Raw genomic sequence first — 20025 nt, 5'->3', positions numbered from 1 at the left:
CGCGGGGGGAGCCAGCCTGCGGAGGAGGAGCTCTGTGTGGCTTTATATGAGCGGCTGTTCTTTTCGTTTATGAAAATACATTAAATAAAATAACCTCTTAGCGCATTTTCTCAAGCGTCACAGGCCAGTGTAACGCCTCATTTGAAAGCTAAGACCTATAACTGATCTAAACTGATTTTTTTCCCTCGTTTTTGTCTCATTTCTCTCACTTTTCTGTCTTTTTTTGTTGTAAATTTTAAAGTAAATATTTTGTCATTTTTCATAATTTTTTTGTCATTTTTTTGTTGCATTTTTTATCATTTTTTTCATCCATTTTGAAGTCAGTTTTTGTCACATTTTTGTCACTTTTTCATAATTTTCTCATACATTTTTGGTCAATTTTTTTTCACATTTTCTTCCATTTTTAAGTCCGTTTTTGTCACATTTTTGTCACTTTTCTGTCTTTTTTTGTTGTAAATTTTAAAGTAAATATTTTGTCATTTTTGTTGCTTTCTACACTTCTTTAATATCATGTGTTTTTGTCACATTTTTGTCACTTTTTCATCAATTTTTCATCCATTTTTTTTTTACATTTTCTTCCATTTTTAAGTCCGTTTTGTCTCATTTTTCTCACTTTTCCGTCTATTTTCAGTAAATTTTTTGTCAATTTTCAGAATTGTTTTTGTCACTTTTTTGTTGCATTTTTTATCATTTTTTCATCCATTTTTAAGTCAGTCACTTTTTTCGTCCATTTTTTTAATCAATTTTTTGTCATTTTTTGGTCAATTTTTTGTCACATTTTCTTCCATTTTTAAGTCAGTTTTTGTCACATTTTTGTCACTTTTCTGCCTTTTTTTCGTACATTTTTAAGTAAATATTTTGTCATTTTTGTTGCTTTCTGCATTGCTTTAATATCATGTTTTCGTCACATTTTTCTCACTTTTTCGTCAATTTTTCATCAATTTTTTGTCAATTTTTTGTCACATTTTCTTCCATTTTTAAGCCAGTTTTTGTCTCATTTTTATCACTTTTCTGTCTATTTTTAGTCCATTTTTAGTCAATTTTCATAGTTTTTTTTGTCACTTTTTTGTGGCATTTTTATCATTTATTTTTAAGTCAGTTTTCGTCACATTTTTCTCATTTTTCTGTATTTTTTTCGTAATTTTTAAAGTAAATATTTTGTCATTTTTGTTGCTTTCTGCATTGCTTTAATATCATGTTTTCGTCACATTTTTGTCACTTTTTCGTCAATTTTTCTTCAATTTTTCATCAATTTTTTGTCCATTTTTGTCACATTTTCATCCATTTTTAAGTCCGTTTTGTCTCATTTTTCTCACTTTTCTGTCTATTTTTAGTAATTTTTTGTCAATTTTCATAATTTTTTGTCACTTTTTTGTTTCTTTTATCATTTTTTCATCCATTTTTAAGTCAGTTTTTGTCACATTATTGTCTTTTTTTTTGTACATTTTTAAGTAAATATTTGGTGATTTTTATTGCTTTCTATATTGCTTTAATATCATGTTTTCGTCACATTTTTCTCACTTTTTCGTCCATTTTTTGTCAATTTTCATAATTTTTTCATCACTTTTTTGTTTTGTTTTTTATCATTTTTTCATCGATTTTTTAGTCAGTTTTTGTCACATTTTTGTCACTTTTTCATAAATTTTTCGTCAATTTTTTGTCCATTTTTTGTCACATTTTCTTCCATTTTTAATTCGTTTTTGTCACATTTTTGCCGCCTTTTCATCATTTAAGTGTCGTTTATGTCGCTATTTAGATGCTTTATTTTCAAGAAGCTTTAAGATTTGGGTAAAGCCGAAAAATGCCTTTAATCCAAACTCAGTGGAAAAACGAGGAGCAAATGGTTCGAGCTAAATCATCAGAGAATATAAACAGACCCGGAACAAGTGCAAATGGGCCTGATCTGGCAACCCCTGGCTCCGCTTCTGATTGGGTTAGAGGCCACGCACGCTGCGCCTTGACGTCAGCGCAGATTCCGGGTACGCCCAGGTTACGTCAGACTCAAAACAAACAGATAAAACAGCAGTAAACATGTCAGGCAGTAAACAGGGTTATTTCAGACGCTTCAACCTCCAGTTTGGCTTTACCCAAATCTAAAAGAGAGAAACAGTGTAATGCCTCATAAGTGAAGACTAACAAAAGGGATCAGAACTGCATTGTCACATTTTGTTTGTGTTTTTGTCGTGTTTGTGTTGCTGTTTTTCGTTGCTTTTTTGTTGAGTTTAATTCATTTAATTTCATTTTTAAATCACCTTTTTTGTTTCATTTTTGAGTACCTTTTTGTCGCTTTTTTGTCCATTTTTTATGTAATTTGGTTGTATTTTTTGTCACTTTTTTGTTAATTTTTCATCCATTTTTAAGTACATTTTTTGACACTTTTTTGTCAATTTTTTGTCACTTTTTTGTCATTTTTTGTCACTTTTATGTCCATTTTCTAAGTCATTTTTTGTAATTTTGTTGTCACTTTTTTGTCACTTTTTTTGTCACTTTCTCGTCAATTTTTAAGTCATTTTTTCTGTATTTTTTGTCACTTATTTGTCAATTTTTAAGTTATTTTGTTGTTGTTTTTTGTCACTTTTTGTTAATTTTTTGGTCACCTTTTGTCACTCATTTGTCAATTTTTAAGTAATTTTTTCTGTATTTTTTGTCACTTTTTTGATAATTTTTTATCCATTTTTAAGTACATTTTTTGTCACTTGTTTGTAAATTTTTTGTCCATTTTTTTGTCCATTTTTAAGTAATTTTGTTCTTTTTTTGTCCATTTTTTGTCCATTTTTTGTCCATTCTTTTGTCTTGTTTTTGTCACTTTTTTGTCATTTTTTGTCACTTTTTGTTAATTTTTCGTCAATTTTTAAATACATTTTTTGATGCTTTTTTATAAATGTTTTGTCACTTTTTTGTCCATTTTTAAGTAATTTTGTTGTATTTTTTGTCACTTTTTTGTCACTTTCTCGTCAATTTTTAAGTCGTTTTTTGTAAATTTTTTGTCACTTTTTTGTCACTTATTTGTCAATTTTTAAGTTATTTTGTTGTTGTTTTTTGTCACTTAATGTTAATTTTTCGTCAAGTTTTAAGTACATTTTTAATGCTTTTTTTATCAATTTTTTGTCACTTTTTTGTAATTTTTTGGTCACTTTTTGTCACTCATTTGTCCATTTTTAAGTTATTTTTTTTGTATTTTTTGTCACTTTTTTGTTAATTTTTTATCCATTTTTAAGTACATTTTTTGACGCTTTTTTGTAAATTTTTTGTCACTTTTTTGTCCATTTTTAAGTAATTTTGTCTTGTTTTTGTCACTTTTTTGTCATTTTTTGTCACTTTTTCGTCATTTTTTTGTCACTTATTTGTCCATTTTTAAGTAATTTTTTTTGTCATTTCTTGTCACTTTTTCATCAATTTTTCATCATTTTTAAAGTCAATTTTCATACATTTTTTGTTCCTTTTGTTTTCATCCTCCCCACTTATTTCTGCCATTTTTAAGCGTTTTTTGTCACGTTTCGTCTCTTGTTGTGTTGCTTTAATGTCGTGTTTTCGTCACACTTAACCAGGTTTTCATTTCTCTTTCACTTGCCCCACTGTCACTCTCCCCAGTTCCACCTGACGCCGCAGTTCCAGAGCCGTCCAGCGGGGGGCGGCAGAGTCCTCTCGGTGCAGGTGGGACGCTCTTCATAAACATCTCCCTCCCTCCTCTTTTCTCTTCACTTCACAAAGTCTCTTCCTCCTCGTCTCGTCTCTGAACCAAACAAAGAAAAGTCCCGGAGAGATTTACTCACTTTAAACTCTCTTATTCTCCAGGAAAAGGCACGTTATTTTATTATTATTATTATTATTATTTTATTATTGTCGCGAGGAAGCTTGAAGCTAGAGGAGTGCGGGATTATAAACGGACCTCCAGCGCGGACCATGGGGGAAGTGGGGTCAACAGACGCCAGCCGCCTCTACACGGAGCAGCTCTGTGAGTAAATCATAATGAACATTACACATAAAGAAGTCTTACAGGGCCGGTACCGTTAACCCCTTAACTCCCACCTGAACCGAGCACATTTTCTCCAGTTTGGCTTTACCCCAATCCAAAAGCTTCTGGACAAAAGCTGTGAAAATAGCGACAGAACTGAGACGAAAACAATGATGGAAATGTGACAAAAAAGTGACGAAAAATTAATGGGAAAAGTGGTAGAAATGTCACAAGAAATTGAAAAAAAATTGACCAAAAAATGTCAAAAATGTGACAAAAAATGACAAAAAATTAATAAACAAATTGACCAAAAAATGACAAAAAAGTGACGAAAAATTGATGAAAAAGTGGTAAAAATGTAAAAAAAAATAGATAAAAAATGGACAAAAAATGTGACAAAAAAAATACAAAAAAATAACAAAAATGTGACAAAAGGTGCATTTTTTTTTTACAAAAATGTGATTAAAATTTGACCAAAAAAAGACAAAAATGGGACAAAAAATGACAAAAATTTGATTAAAAAAATTGACAAAAAATTACAAAAAAAATTACAAAACAATGACAAAAATGTGATTAAAATTTGACAAAAAAAATTACCCAAAAAAAATGACCAAAAAAAGACAAAAATGTGACAAAATAATGACGAAAAATTGATGAAAAATTGACAAAAAATGTGACAAAAAAATACAAAAAAATAACAAAAATGTGATAAAATGTGCTTTTTTTTTTACTAAAATGACAAAAATGTGACAAAAAATGAAAAAAAATTGATTAAAAAATTGACAAAAAATGTGACAAAAAAATAGCAAATGTGACAAAATGTGCATTTTTTTTTTACACAAATTTGATTAAAATTTGACAAAAAAATGAGATAAAAGTTACAAAAATGAGTTGAATAACCAACAAAAAAATGAAAAAGAATGTGATGACGTGAGGAAAAAGATCCTCTCGGTTCAGGCGGGAGTTAAGAGGTTAAACAGTCTGGCATAGAAAGAGTTTAGGTTCTACCGGTATCGAAAAAATCCATCTTTCGATCCGAGTTTTGAGGCAGACGGGAAAAATGAAGTGACTTGTTTCAGCTCAAATAAATTATTTAATCTCATGTTTTCTTGTCCAATATTTGCCCCATTTTTCAATTTTATTTTACACTTTTTTCCCCTTTTTTTTACTAATATTTTTGCCCATTTATCCCCATTTTTTACGCAGTTCTTCCCCGTTATTCCCATGTTATTCCCCAGAGTTTCTGCTCATGTCATTCGTTCTTCAGGGTTTGTGGTGAAAAGAAATGTTTCTGTCATTGATTCAGTCGATATTGTACTTACTGTGAGAGTGAAAGTACAAGTATTTCACTGTAATGATACTCTAGTAGAAGTAAAAGTACTTAGCTGCGAGTCTTGCCCGGGTACCTCCTCGTTTGTCCCTTGCTTGTGTTTCCTGTAGCGCCTCTTGTGGCTCCTCCTCGGTGCTGCAGCTGTGGGGGCTCCTCACGTGTTTAAGGAGGACCCCCAGACCCCCCTTTAAATGTCCCCCCACCAGTCACAGGTTCTTCCACCAGGGCCATGGAGCTCAAATTGGGATCATTTTGTTAAACTGGTTGTTGTTTTTTTCACAAATTTGTCTTTTTTTAACAAGAAGTTACTTAAGCGTGATCAAATAAAACATAAAATCATTTATTTATCTTTTTATTATAGCGAGAGGGAAAACTCTGACTTAAATCCAGCTCTTGGTGCCTCCTCAGTGCCTCAGTGAAACACACGTGTAGGTCTTAAAGCTGATGAGCTGCTGGTCACTTTTCAAAAGCTGCTTCTTCAGGACCTTTATGGAAAAATCCTCCACAAAGACGACGTGTGGAACAGAAACCACCGTCCACAGCGTCACATGAGACGCCTCTGCAGAGACGGAGCAGGTCCTGGATGGTGTGAGATAAAGTGCTCCTGCTCCTCAGCTCAGGTGTGAAGAGTCGCTTCCTCTGAGTTCTGAGTGTTTCCTCTGACAGACACGTGTGTGGAGCCTCATGGATGTTTAGAAAGTCCTCCAGTCTTTAGCCTCTGCTGCCTCCCACAAAGGACTTTGTGAATGAATAAGCGTGAGAAAGACCGTGTTGTAGTCACTTCCTGGAACACAGTAAAGTACAGATCCTGTACTTCAATACAGATCCTGTACTTTACTACAGATCCTGTACTTCAATACAGATCCTGTACTTTACTACAGATCCTGTACTTCAATACAGATCCTGTACTTCAATACAGATCCTGTACTTCACTACAGATCCTGTACTTCACTACAGATCCTGTACTTCACTACAGATCCTGTACTTCACTACAGATCCTGTACTTCACTACAGATCCTGTACTTCAATACAGATCCTGTACTTCACTACAGATCCTGTACTTCACTACAGATCCTGTACTTCAATACAGATCCTGTACTTCAATACAGTACAGTACAGTAGCAGTAGAAGTACAGTAGTAGTAGTAGAAGTACAGTAGTAAAAGTAGAAGTACAGTAGTAGTAGTAGAAGTACAGTAGTAAAAGTAGAAGTACAGTAGTAGAAGTAGAAGTACAGTAGTAAAAGTAGAAGTACAGTAGTAGAAGTAGAAGTACAGTAGTAGTAGAAGTACAGTAGTAAAAGTAGAAGTACAGTAGTAGAAGTAGAAGTACAGTAGCAGTAGAAGTACAGTAGTAAAAGTAGAGGGGAAAGTGCTGCGTGTGGAGGAATGTGGCAGGTCTGAACAGGCTCTGCAGAGAAACCACATCAAACTCTGAGGGATTAGAACCTCCAACCTCACACTCACCTCACAGTGCGGCTGCTCACAGGCACGAGGGCACAGTGGCACAGTGGTTAGACTGTGCCTCAGGAGGTTAAAGGTGTTTGCTCACAGGCACGAGGGCACAGTGGCACAGTGGTTAGACTGTGCCTCAGGAGGTTAAAGGTGTTTGCTCACAGGCACGAGGGCACAGTGGCACAGTGGTTAGACTGTACCTGAAGCTGGAGGTTAAAGGTGTTTGCTCACAGGCACGAGGGCACGGTGGCACAGTGGTTAGACTGTGCCTCAGGAGGTTAAAGGTGTTTGCTCACAGGCACGAGGGCACAGTGGCACAGTGGTTAGACTGAAGCTGGAGGTTAAAGGTGTTTGCTCACAGGCACGAGGGCACAGTGGTTAGACTGTACCTGAAGGAGGAGCTGAGTGTGGCTAATGTAAACTTAGCGCCCGTTCACCCCGTCGTAGCTTAGCCTAGCGCCGTCCATTGGTTAACATGTACCAGTTAGCATTAGCATTACGCCGTTTTTAACTAAGTGGATTATATATTATTCCAAATGACTGCACTTTGTACTTCAGTGTCATAAAGGTAAAAAAAAACAATAATAATCGAGACTCGTGGATGTTTTTGTGTTTTGTGGCTCTTTGAAATCACCATTTTCAAGCGATGAGGGAAAGAAAAAGGATCTTTCTGCTGATGAAAAGTGTGAAACATTTGAATGTCTTGGTCTAGGAATGAAAACCTTCGATATTTCATGAAAGACGAAGCGTAATCATTTTACTGTTTGGAGATTTGTGGCTGATTCAGACACGGGTTTGTGCAGATAAAGGCACAATGAGGACGGTTTCTGCCAGACATCAGATTAAGAGAACAGCTGCTACAACGCATTAAGCTGTAGGACCCTCCAGAGGCTAAATTTAATTCATTTTTGTTTTAGCCATTGTTTTTTCTTTGTTTTTTAAGAGTTCTATAGGTTAACCTCTTAACTCCCGCCTGAACCGAGAGGATCCTTTTCCTCACGTCATCACATTTTTTTTCCATCATTTTTTTGTTGGGTGTTCAACTCATTTTTGTAACTTTTTCATCAATTTTTTGTCATTTTTTTGTCCATTTTTTATAATTTTTTTTTTCATTTTTTCGTCCATTTTTTATCAAATTTTTATCATTTTTTTATTACATTTTGGTCATTTTCTTGTCATTTTTTGGTCATTTTTTCGTCCATTTTTTTATCAATTTTTTGTCACTTTTTTGTATTTTTTTGTAACATTTTGGTCAAATTTGAGTAATTTTTTTGTCACTTTTTAAATTTTTTCGTCAATTTTTTATCAATTTTTTGTCATTTTTTTGTCAAATATTTATCAGATTTTGGTCATTTTTTTGTCAATTTTTTGTCAGTTTCTTGTGACATTTTTGCCACTTTTTCATCAATTTTTCTCAATGTTTTCTCACTTTATTGTCACATTTCCATCATTGTTTTCGTCTCAGTTTTGTCACTATTTTAACAGCTTTTCTCCAGAAGCTTTTGGATTGGGGTAAAGCCAAACTGGAGAAACGTGCTCGGTTCAGGTGGGAGTTAAGGGGTTAATGTCCCTGTTTTTCCCATGGTCTGACCCGGGTGGGGGTCACGATAATTAACTGTTATAATGGGGGTCGCGGCTCTAAAAGGTTGAGAACCACTTGAATTAAAGGGATTTTATGAATTGTTCAGGTGTTGATTTGGAAAAGCGAGTATCGTTAAAGTACTGGTATCGAAAAGCCCGACTCACTTCCTCCTCCTCCACTTCCTCCTCCTCGTTCTGTGCAGATCCAGGAAGTGGCTTCATCTTCTGCGGTTCTGAGAAACACTCTGAGAAACACTCATGACTCAAACCTGGAACCGCCAATAAACTGTGATCTATAAATAAGAAAGTGAGAAAGACCGAGGAGGAGGTGAGGGCAGCGGAACAACGTTACTAAGAGCAAACTCATAAAAGGATCGAAGGGGAAGTATCGATGGGATTTTCTACTAAGTCACTATTATATTATTATACTATGTGTTCTGTCAGTATTAAGGGGAGACACTACAGGCAAAACTCAATTTTTTCAGTTTTCTGGTTTTGGGCCAAGTTGGTCTCTGAACATACAAGCTTTCACCTGGAAACAGAAAATATGCCTAATCTTCACAAAAACATGTTTAAATATTGTGCTGATTCAATGTTCCCCCATAGACTTAAATGGGACAATGCAATTTCAAGGGCCTTTTTCTCAAAACTCATTTTTCTGTCATTGTGGCGACACTATATCCACGTCAGTCGGACCTAAAGACTTCACATTTTCCAGCCTTGGACTGAACAATATTTGGAAGATTTTTTCAGAGGGATTTTTTATTATCTAATCCCTTAAGCCCCATTTATTGAGTTTTGAATGTTAAAAAATAAGGCGAAAATTACATTTTTACAAATCTTTCCACTAAAAAACAGCTGATTTTAAAACTAAACAAGAAATCCAAAATCCCCTCTGAGAAAGTCTTGGCAACTCATTTATCAATAAAATGAAACAATACATTTGAATGTAGCTCAATCCATTATTCAGATTTCGTCGCCGAAAAGATGGGAAATTTGGGGCATTTTTAGACATAAAACACCTTGTTCTTATATGAAAAGATAAAATGACAGAAAACTTGCAATGTATTTTTTTCTCACATTTATGCCAGTGATCGACAGCAACAGTTTCAAATTGAAATCTGTAAATATACATTTTTTCCCTATTCACCTGCAGTGTCTCGCCTTAAAGTGATGCTTGTGGAGGGAAATACGGAGTTTTTTTTAGACTCAAGTGGCTCTTTTGATGTTAAAGGCCCAGTTTTCTCATCTACATCATTTACATCATTTACATCATTTATATCATTTATATCATTATATCATCTGTTTCCCGGATGAGAAGCCGCTGTTTCACGGCCGTCATGAACAGTTTATCTGTGTTCAGTTCAGGTCTGAGTCACTCCTGACGTTTGGTTTCAGAGAAACTCACGGTGACACTTTGTGGGACAAAAACAATGATCTCACTTCTGTCTGAGTTTAGTTGGTGCAGTGCAGAGACCAGAGCACTGGACTAATATGGTCACGTTAACAAGTCCACTCACGAACACAACACTGTGTCTTGCTCTGTCCCTCCTCCAGGGGCGGATCTAGATTAAAGGTCTTGCCCACTGATGTCATGTGACGTCTCACATCTGCTCCAGAAGCTGCTTGGTCTCACACAGGCTCAGTCTGTTAGTACTTTTGTGACAGGACAAAGAATTAGAACAACTTTAGAGCCAAACAAGGAGCCAAGTGTAACTCCTGCTGCTCCTCAGATCATCCATCCATTTTCTTCTCTTTATCCGGGGCCGGATCGCGGGGGCAGCGTCTCAGCAGAGACGCCCAGACCTCCCGATCCACACACACGTCCTCCAGCTGTTCTGACCCCGAGGCCACACCTCCTCCAGCTGTTCTGACCCCGAGGCCACACCTCCTCCAGCTGTTCTGACCCCGAGGCCACACCTCCTCCAGCTGTTCTGACCCCGAGGCCACACCTCCTCCAGCTGTTCTGACCCCGAGGCCACACCTCCTCCAGCTGTTCTGACCCCGAGGCCACACCTCCTCCAGCTGTTCTGACCCCGAGGCCACACCTCCTCCAGCTGTTCTGACCCCGAGGCCACACCAGGCCAGCTCAGAGACATCGTCCCACCAGCGTGTCCTGGGTCCACGAGGCCTCGTCCCTCCTAAGATGATGATTATTTATTTTATTTTTTTGCAAAAGTTACTTATATTATGGACGATGCTACTATTTCTATATCATTCTGGGAGTCTCCCCGCGGTAAACATTCGACTTTGTAAAATGTGTTGCCACCCCAGAAATGACCCCTGACCCCTGACCTCTCCAGTTTGGCTTTACCCCAATCCAAAAGCTTCTGGAAAAAAGCTGTGAAAATAGCAACAAAACTGAGACGAAAACAATGATGGAAATGTGACAAAAAAGTGAGAAAACATTGATAAAAAGTGGCAAAAAGGACAAAAAAGTGACAAAAAATGAGTTACAAAAATGAGTTGAAAACCCAACAAAAAAATGATTGGAAAAAAATCTGACGTGAGGAAAAAGATCCTCTCGGTTCAGGCGGGAGTTAAGAGGTTAAGCTTTTAGATTTGGGTAAAGCTCGGGGGTGAGGGTGAGGTAAAGTGAGAGGCCAGACCGGTGGCCCTTCTGTGCTCTTCCAGAACGGACATGTGGCCAGTCCGCCCCTGGTTGTGTTAAATATGTAACGTCATCAAATGATCACCCAAGTTCTGTCTTCACTTTGTTCCCAATTTTCCCACAACTCTTGACTCTGAGAAGATCACCTCGATATTGTGTATTTGCATTTCTTTAAAGCAGCAGTTTTGATGGTGTGGAGCAGGTCAGGGTCAGGCCCGGGGGCCAAAACCGGCCCTCCATCATAGAAGCTCCGGCCCTGAAGGAACATCATTCTGACACAGATCAGATCAAATGTTTAAGGATCTAGAACATCTCGGCCATATGTGAAGGAGCTGCTTTACCTTTGGTCTCCTGACGCTGAAGAGACAAATCATTACAAAAAAATGACAAAAAATGTGACAAAAAATGACACAAAAATCGTTAGCCACATAGCATAATTGCCTAACTCATTTTTGTTTTGATTTTGGAAAACATGTAAAAAGACGTTTTATAGGAAACACATTGTTTTTCTCTTACTGCCATTTTAACAATACAAAATGACTTAGGCAGTTATGCTATGTGGCTAATGAAATGACAAAAAATAAGAAAAAATGACAAAAAAAATGACACAAAATGACAAAAAATTACAAAAATTGACAAAAAAAATTGACAAAAAAATTAGAAAAAATGACCAAAAAAATTAGAAAAAAGTTACAAAAATGAGAACATCTCCTGTAAACACTGAGGGAGCCTGAGACTGTGAGCTTTGTACATCACAACTGCTGTGTAAACATCAACAAGATCATGCAATTTGAAGATATTTAGTCTAATAAAAAGTGGATTTGTTGGAGCCAAGTATTCTGCGCGGCTGATCACTCTGACTGCTTTCTTTTGCAATAAAAAGAGAGGTTGTATGTTAGTTTTATAGGTTTTCCCCCATATTTCCACACAATAGCTCAGGTATGGAAGGATGAGGGAATTGTACAGTATATATAATACATTTTGATTCACAGAGGTTTTAATTTTACATAGTATGACAATAATTTTAGAAATGTTAGTCTTTAATGTATTAATGTGCGCTTTCCAATTCAACTTCTCATCAATATTGATTCCCAAAAACTTTGTTACAAACACCCTTTACATTTCTACCTCCCCAATTTTGAGTTGACCTGGTTTGTTTACTTCCTTGTTTCCAAATACAGTATGAATATATGTGTGTGTATTTGAAGAAAGTACTTGTGTTCTGACCACTTTCTGCTGCGTGTTTCAGACCGGAGCTCGGAGCCGGTGGAGGACATGGACACCACCAGCCTGGTCGCAGAGATCGTGAGTGTTTCTCAGAGAGGTTCATTTATTACGGGGGGGGGGGGGGGGGTTCGCCTCCTCGTGTGACGCCTCCTCACAACCTCACACAGCAGCTCCATCATCAGAAGTCTCGAGAAGAAGAAAGTGCCTTGTTCTCGTGTCGGTGCTCGGCATCGGCAAATACTCAGATCAAAGTACTCGTGTCAGATCATAATCGCTGATTAAAATCACATTCAGAGGCTCTGAGTTATAAACCATGAAGAACTAGTTTATTAAAAGATCGAAAATATAATAACATGATTTATATTAAACCTGGCTCCATCTGTGATGAAAATATCGGCAATTTTGGCGTCATCTCTCTCTCCCTCTCTCCTCGTCCTCTCTCCCTCTCTCCCTCTCTCCCTCTCCCTCCCCCTCTCTCCCCCGTCCTCTCCCTCTCCTCCTCTCTCCCTCTCTCCCTCTCCCTCCCCCTCTCTCCCCCGTCCTCTCCCTCTCTTCCTCTCTCCCTCTCTCTCACTCTCCCCCTCCCTCTCACTTTCTCCCTCTCACTCTCACACTCTGGGCCTTTCCGAAACCGCTCCCTCCTCCCTCACCCTCCCCCTAACACTCAGTCTGCTCGTGCCGTGGAGTGGAGTTCTGTCCGAAACAGACCCTCAGTGAGGAGGAGAAAAGCTCCTTCTCAGCGAGTCTGCATCAACTCCACACTTAACAGGTGTGTGTTACACTGAGAGCCGTCCCAGGAGCAACACACCAAACAACTTCAGTTCCACATGTTCATTTGAACAACTTTATCGTCATATAGACGTTTATTAATGAAAAATAAAGCGACAGTGAGACTTAATATGATTTTATTGGGAGGAAAAGTTCTCACTTGTGAGTTTGAAGAAGCTAAATTATATCATGTAAATACGACATATTTGAATCTGAATTACTTTGTAAACTCATAAGAACCTTTTATTTATGTAAAAGTATGATCAGTCAAATTTGTGATTTTTTCCCACATTATGGGCTGTGCAGTTCGTGAGGGAGAGGGAGAGAGCGTCTGAAAGTCACAGCTCCAATTGCTCTGTTGAGTGAACCTCTGGAGGTCCCTCACTGAGGCCTGAGTGGAAGGGTGTAGGGGAAGGGAGGAGGGAATGGTTTCGGAAAGGCCATCTCTCCCTCGTCCTCTCTCTCTCTCCCCGTCCTCTCCCTCTCCCCCGTCTTCTCCCTCTCTCCCTCTCCCTCGTCCTCTCCCTCTCTCCCCGTCCTCTCACTCTCTCTCTCTCTCCCCCGTCCTCTCCCCCTCTCTCTTTGATGGGATCTTCAGCGTGTGCACAGGCCCGGGCAGGTCCCTCAGCAGAGCTTTGTCCTGAAGGATCTCACGTTTACCCACACAGAAACCGGCCCAGGTGCTGAAACATGAGCCGCAGAACTGACACATTCCAGAGCGTGTTTGTAGAGGCCTGCACTACAGGGTTAGCTCTACATGCTAACTACAGGGTTAGCTCTACATGCTAACTACAGGGTTAGCTCTACATGCTAACTACAGGGTTAGCTCTACATGCTAATCAGAGGCCTGCACTACAGGGTTAGCTCTACATGCTAACTACAGGGTTAGCTCTACATGCTAATCAGAGGCCTGCACTACAGGGTTAGCTCTACATGCTAATCACCAAAGGAGTGACTTCATAAGAGTCTGACTGTGGTCAGTGTGACGGACCTTCAGCAGGTGTTCTGGGCCTCCTGCTCCATAGGAAACACTGTGAGATCTGGACGGGGCGGACTGGCCACAAGGTTCAATTTTGGGACCATTATTATTTATTATTTATATTAATGATTTTGCTTCTGTTTCTACGACCGCCTTTCCCGCTCTTTTTGCTGATGATGCCGATCAAAAAAATAATAATAAAAAGTCGAACTGGGGAAAATGCACTCGTTAATGTTCAGGATCCCATTTTCTCCAGTTTGGCCTTACCCTAATCAAAAAGATTCTTGGGAAAAAAGCAACAAAAATTTGACAAAAAATTGACAAAAATTTGACAAAAATGTCACACAAAAAAAAGAAAAAAAAACATACAAAAGGTGACACAACACAGCAACAACGCGAGGAAAAAGGTCAGTTTTGTGGGTCTTAGCTTTCAAATGAGGCATTACACAGGCCTATATAACAGCCAAAAGAGGACAGAATGCATTTGGTTTAGGCGGGGGGTCAGAGGTTAAAACATGTATTTGTGGAAGTGTCACAATTACGCTAATTTGGGCCGGGCTGGTCAGAGTCCAGGGCTGGTTTTCAGTCCCAGTCCGGCCCTGGATCTGGGTCACTCTGACCACTATAGCACAAATGTAAGACAGTCTGGATCAGAAATTTGGGTTTTTGCATGTTTGGATCTTAACAACGTTCCAAGCAGAAGTTCAATCTGAAACAACAGTCTGTTTTTGCAGCTGATCCAAAGTTTAAAGCAGGGGTCGGCAACGTCAGGCCCGGGGGCCAAATCCGGCCCTCCAGCACAGAACCTCTGGCCCTCAAGATGATTTTGAGAAATATTATTATACAAATCAGAAGTACTTGAATCGTTTTAGAGTTTAATCTTAACCTCTTACCCCCCGCCTGAACCACATGCATTCTGTCCTCTTTGGCTGTTATATAGGCCTGTGTAACACCTCATTTGAAAGCTAAGACCCACAAAACTGATCTTTTTCCTGTTGCTGTGTTGTGTCACCTTTTGTATGTTTTTTTTTTCCTTTTTTGTTGAATTTTTGTCACATTTTTGTAGAATTTTTGTCACATTTTTGTCACGTTTGTCGCGTTTGTCACGTTTACATCCTTGTTTTCTTCTCTTTTTTTGTGGCTGTTTTGGTGCTTTTTGTTTTGGTGCTTTTTTCCCAAGAAGCTTTTTGATTCGGGTAAAGCCAAACTAGAGAAAATGGGATCCGTTCAGGTGGGAGTTCAGAGGTTAAATGAGGCGTTACACCTATAAGCTCCAGCTCTGTAAGCTCCAGCTGAGAAGCTTTTAGATTTAGGTAAAGCTGAACTGGAGAAGATGTGCTTGTTTAAGGCAGGGGGTTAAGCACTGTAAAAATGTGAGAAACAAACTTTCCAAACAGGAAACACCAAATGAGGTCATAAATGATGCACAGCACTGGCTATTGTGGAAAATGGTGCTTTACTTTTGGCTAAAATTGTCAGGCTTCCTTCTGAAGTCCGGAACCATTTCTTTGGTCTTCTGGACATTCAGCTGGTTCCTCCTTGCCTCCTTGAATCAAACGTTCTTCTCCTTCAGTGCCCCGTGTTTGGTCTCGGCTCTGGCTCTTTGTTCCCGAAGCTTCAGATGATGACCCTCTGATCAGATCCTTTTGCTCCATAACCTCAGGATCTGACATGTCTTGTGTTTTCAGTCGCTGGAGGAGAACTACCCGGTGCAGGTCACAGATCCACACGGTCAGTCTTTGAACACACTGAGGGTCATGTTGTTTCTGCTTTTGTGAACTCTGTGTTTCGTGGCTCAGACGCCGTGACTCTTCACCTGAGCTCGATGGCGCCCGGACACTTCAGCGCTCGCAGGATTCAGCAGGTCAGTGTCTCCGCTCAGGAGGTCCAGGCTCCACATGTGACAACACAGAGATCACACTGTCAGTCCTACGGCAACATACTGCATTCACACACACAAAAAAAGTCTGTTTTCACGAGAATAGTTTCTGTTTTTACGAGACAAGTTCTGTTTTTATGTCCAAAGTGACTGAGCCCAGTAGGCGACATGAGTGAGGGTCATTATGTCGGGTGTGCGTCTGTGCACCGCAAAAAGTACTCGACTAAAAACAAGGAAAAAAATCTTAAAATAAGATGTTTTGTCTTGTTTTAAGGAAAAACTTCTGCCAATGGGGTCAGTGTTTTTTTCTTATTAAGAATTCTTATTTCTAGAATATTTTTCTCATCATAAAACAAGAAAGAAACACTAAATTTAAGCAAATAAATAACTAGAATTAAGCAAAATGTCCTCAGAAAATGGAAAACATTCTTATTTAGTGAAAAATTTAGAGATATTTTACTTAAATGTTGCTTGGTTTAAGTAAAATGTTCTTAATAAATACTAATATTTAAGGAAAATATTGCCCTCGCCCGGAGACCCGCCTCCATGATGGTCAGAATCACCTGGCTGGAAAATTTACCTATTGTACACCTATTGGTGGGAATCGAACCCGGGACCTTCGAGCTGTGAAGCTGAGGCTCTAACCGCTGTGCCACCGAGCCGCCCACTTTAAAGAATGGAATGTTTTATCTCTCTGTGAGAATCAGTTCTTACATTAAGAGCTGTTGATCTTAGTTTTTCTTAAAATAAGAAAAAATATTCTTTGTCTAAAACTGAAGAAGATTCAAAAAGTTTTTCTTTCTTGTTACAAGAAAAATCATCATGTTTTTAGCAAAGAAATGGCTACATTTTATTTCCTAAAACAAGATTTTTTTTCTCAAGAAAACTTTGCTCGGCAAAACATTATTACTTTTTAAGGAAAAAATAAGAACTGATTTCTTAAAGTAAGAAATTTTTTTACTTGCTTAGAATCCACTTTTTGCAGTGTGTGATGAAGTTAGATGGACATTCAGATAAACTATTCAGATCCAACATTACATTGACTGAACCCGAGAAACACAGTTCACGGCTATAGTTGATCAAAAACTCCCCTTTGAACAAGAGCAGCCCCGGGTCCTGCTCGAGCGTGAGCCGGCGGAGAGAGATGCTTAGTCCATGCTCGCGGTGCTCGGTGGTGCTCGGTGGTGCTCGGTGGTGCTCGGTGGTGCTCGGTGGTGCTGGGTGGTGCTCGGTGGTGCTCGGTGGTGCTCGGTGGTGCTCGGTGGTGCTCGGTGGTGCTGGGTGGTGCTGGGTGGTGCTGGCACTTTCTGCTCTATTAAGGGACCGTCAACAAATTACGATACGAGACTCAATGGAAAAACAATATGTATTTTTTTGCTTTATGGTGTTTTACCCAGTGATCTCAAATCACTTTACAATTAGTACTAGCTCTTTGCCAAGTGGCCCATAAGGCGTCCCAATATTCTAAAGTGGGTCGAGTTTAGCATAGTCATTTGTTGACGGTCCCTTAATAGGGCGGTTGTTAATGCGTAAAGCCATCACCGAGCACCGCCAGCAAGTAGTAATCACAAGCATCTCTCTCACCGGCTCACACTGGACCATCACGCTGGCCTGTGCAGGGCCTGTTCGAAGGCTAGGCTAGTTTTTGACCAACTAAAGCCGTGAGTAGTGTCGGATTCAGTCAACGTTATGTTGAACATCTGAATAGTTTATCTGAATGTCCATCTAACATCACCACAGGCGCACGCACGACATAATGACCCTCACTTATGTCACCTCCCCTGGGCTTAGTCATTTTGGTCATAAAAACAGAAACTTTACGGAAAAACAGGATTTATTTTGCTTGTAAAAACAGAACTTTTCTCGTTAAAACAGTATTTATTTTAGTCGTTAAAACAGAAATAACTTTACTCGGAAAAACAGGATTTATTTTACACATAAAACAGAACTTGTCTCGTGAAAACAGAAACTTTTTTTTCTTCAAATGAATGCGATAAGTTGCCTTACATTCCTCACCAGTGTTTATGTTGATTATATTGTGTAATCTGATCCGGAATCAGAGAAATTAAAAGCAGGAACTGAAACAAACTTTAGATCCACATTTTGCTGCTGTTGGTCCAGGAGTAAAAGAAGTGACTTTGTTTTAGCTCAAATAAATGACTTTCCCATTTAAAAAATGTAACGATGAAAATATTATTCCAGTCCAGGTTTAGGCGACTGTAGTTTGATGTAGTTTTGGCTGAAAATGACCATTTTTGCTTAAAAATCTTTTTATAATTGTTTCTAACCTTCTGATCTGGTGTTTCAGCCCGTGGAAGACATGGAGGACTGTACCTGCCCCTCCTCCACCTCCCCAGGTCAATAACCACGCCCACTGCGACTCTAACCACACCCACTGCACCTTTAGCCACAGCCACACCTCTAACCACGCCCACTGCACCTCTAACCACACCCACTGCGACTCTAGCCACGCCCACTGCACCTTTAGCCACAGCCACACCTCTAACCACGCCCACTGCACCTCTAACCACACCCACTGCACCTTTAGCCACAGCCACACCTCTAACCACGCCCACTGCACCTTTAGCCACAGCCACACCTCTAACCACACCCACTGCGACTCTAGCCACGCCCACTGCACCTTTAGCCACAGCCACACCTCTAACCACGCCCACTGCACCTCTAACCACACCCACTGCACCTCTAACCACACCCACTGCACCTCTAACCACGCCCACTGCACCTCTAACCACACCCACTGCACCTCTAACCACACCCACTGCACCTCTAACCACGCCCACTGCACCTCTAACCACGCCCGCTGCACCTTTAACCACGCCCACTGCACATTTAACCACGCCCACTACACCTCTAACCACGCCCACTGCACCTTTAACCACGCCCACTGCACATTTAACCACGCCCACTACACCTCTAACCACGCCCACTGCACCTTTAACCACGCCCACTGCACATTTAACCACGCCCACTACACCTCTAACCACGCCCACTGCACCTTTAACCACGCCCACTGCACCTTTAACCACGCCCACTGCACATTTAACCACGCCCACTGCACCTCTAACCACACCCACTGCACCTCTAACCACACCCACTGCACCTCTAACCACGCCCACTGCACCTCTAACCACACCCACTGCACCTTTAACCACACCCACTGCACCTCTAACCACGCCCACTGCACCTATAACCACACCCACTGCACCTCTAACCACACCCACTGCACCTTTAGCCACAGCCACACCTCTAACCACGCCCACTGCACCTCTAACCACACCCACTGCACCTCTAACCACGCCCACTGCACCTCTAACCACGCCCACTGCACCTCTAACCACACCCACTGCACCTCTAACCACGCCCACTGCACCTCTAACCACACCCACTGCACCTCTAACCACGCCCACTGCACCTCTAACCACGCCCACTGCACCTATAACCACTCCCACTGCACCTCTAACCACACCGACACCTCTAACCACGCCCACTGCACCTTTAACCACAGCCACACCTCTAACCACGCCCACTGCACCTCTAGCCACGCCCACTGCACCTCTATCCACTTCTGATTGGCCGCAGCTCTGACTGGTGAACATGTCTATCACTCAAACGGCGTTGGCACCTGATAGAAGCTTTTAGATTTGGGTAAAGCCAGACTGGTGGGGGTTCAGAGCGAGCACTGAGTGAACATAACCGTCCCTTTGTGGTTCCAGACTGTCCGAAGGCGCTGCTCGCCCCGTGCGACCGCTGCCCGCCGCCCGCCCCGACCATCTGCGACCTGATGAACGACTCGGACGTGCTGGACGCGCTGCGGCTGAAGCTGGACCCGAGCCACTGCACGGTGAAGAACTGGAAGAACTTCGCCAGCCGCTGGGGCATGAGCTACGACGAGGTGACGCTGCTGGAGCACCGCAGCCGGGGGGCGCTCTGCCACAGCCCCACCCTGGAGTTCCTGCTGCGCTTCAGCCACAAGCCGGTGTCCGAGCTGACGGAGCTGTGCCGCCAGTACCAGCGCGTGGACGTGGTGAGGCTGCTGCAGCGCTGGCTCGACGCCGACTGGCCCCGGGCCTGGCGGGGGCGGGGCCGGAGCAGCCCGCTGTAGAGACCACCATAGGAGGGGGCGGGGCCGGACAAACTGCTGTAGAGACCACCATAGGAGGGGGCGGGGCCGGAGCAGCCCGCTGTAGAGACCACCATAGGAGGGGGCGGGGCCGGACAAAC

The 20025-nt window shown here is 40.7% G+C and overlaps 1 protein-coding gene across 1 annotated transcript; it reads left to right on the top strand.

The window, feature by feature from the left end:
• Positions 1-3890: 3890 nt before the first annotated feature.
• On the top strand, positions 3891-19909 carry edaradd (EDAR-associated death domain). Its single transcript, XM_079567149.1, has 6 exons — positions 3891-3955; positions 12180-12235; positions 15593-15635; positions 15704-15768; positions 18092-18140; positions 19518-19909. Exons 1-6 carry the CDS (start codon positions 3904-3906, stop codon positions 19904-19906), a joined length of 654 nt encoding a protein of 217 aa, XP_079423275.1. The 5' UTR covers positions 3891-3903; the 3' UTR covers positions 19907-19909.
• The last annotated feature ends 116 nt before the right edge of the window (positions 19910-20025 follow it).

The sequence above is a fragment of the Gobius niger genome (assembly GCF_951799975.1).
Source record: "Gobius niger genome assembly, chromosome: 12".
Taxonomy (NCBI): domain Eukaryota; kingdom Metazoa; phylum Chordata; class Actinopteri; order Gobiiformes; family Gobiidae; genus Gobius; species Gobius niger.
Note: the sequence above shows the minus strand (reverse complement) of the source record. Positions and strands in the feature narration are given on the sequence as shown.

Bases quoted from the DNA above. Each gene is read 5' to 3' on its own strand.
- edaradd (XM_079567149.1), top strand. From the start codon at position 3,904: ATGGGGGAAGTGGGGTCAACAGACGCCAGCCGCCTCTACACGGAGCAG. The intron at 12,236-15,592 runs GTGAGTGTTTCT...TTGTGTTTTCAG, and splicing joins CCAGCCTGGTCGCAGAGATC to TCGCTGGAGGAGAACTACCC. The intron at 15,769-18,091 runs GTCAGTGTCTCC...CTGGTGTTTCAG, and splicing joins GCGCTCGCAGGATTCAGCAG to CCCGTGGAAGACATGGAGGA.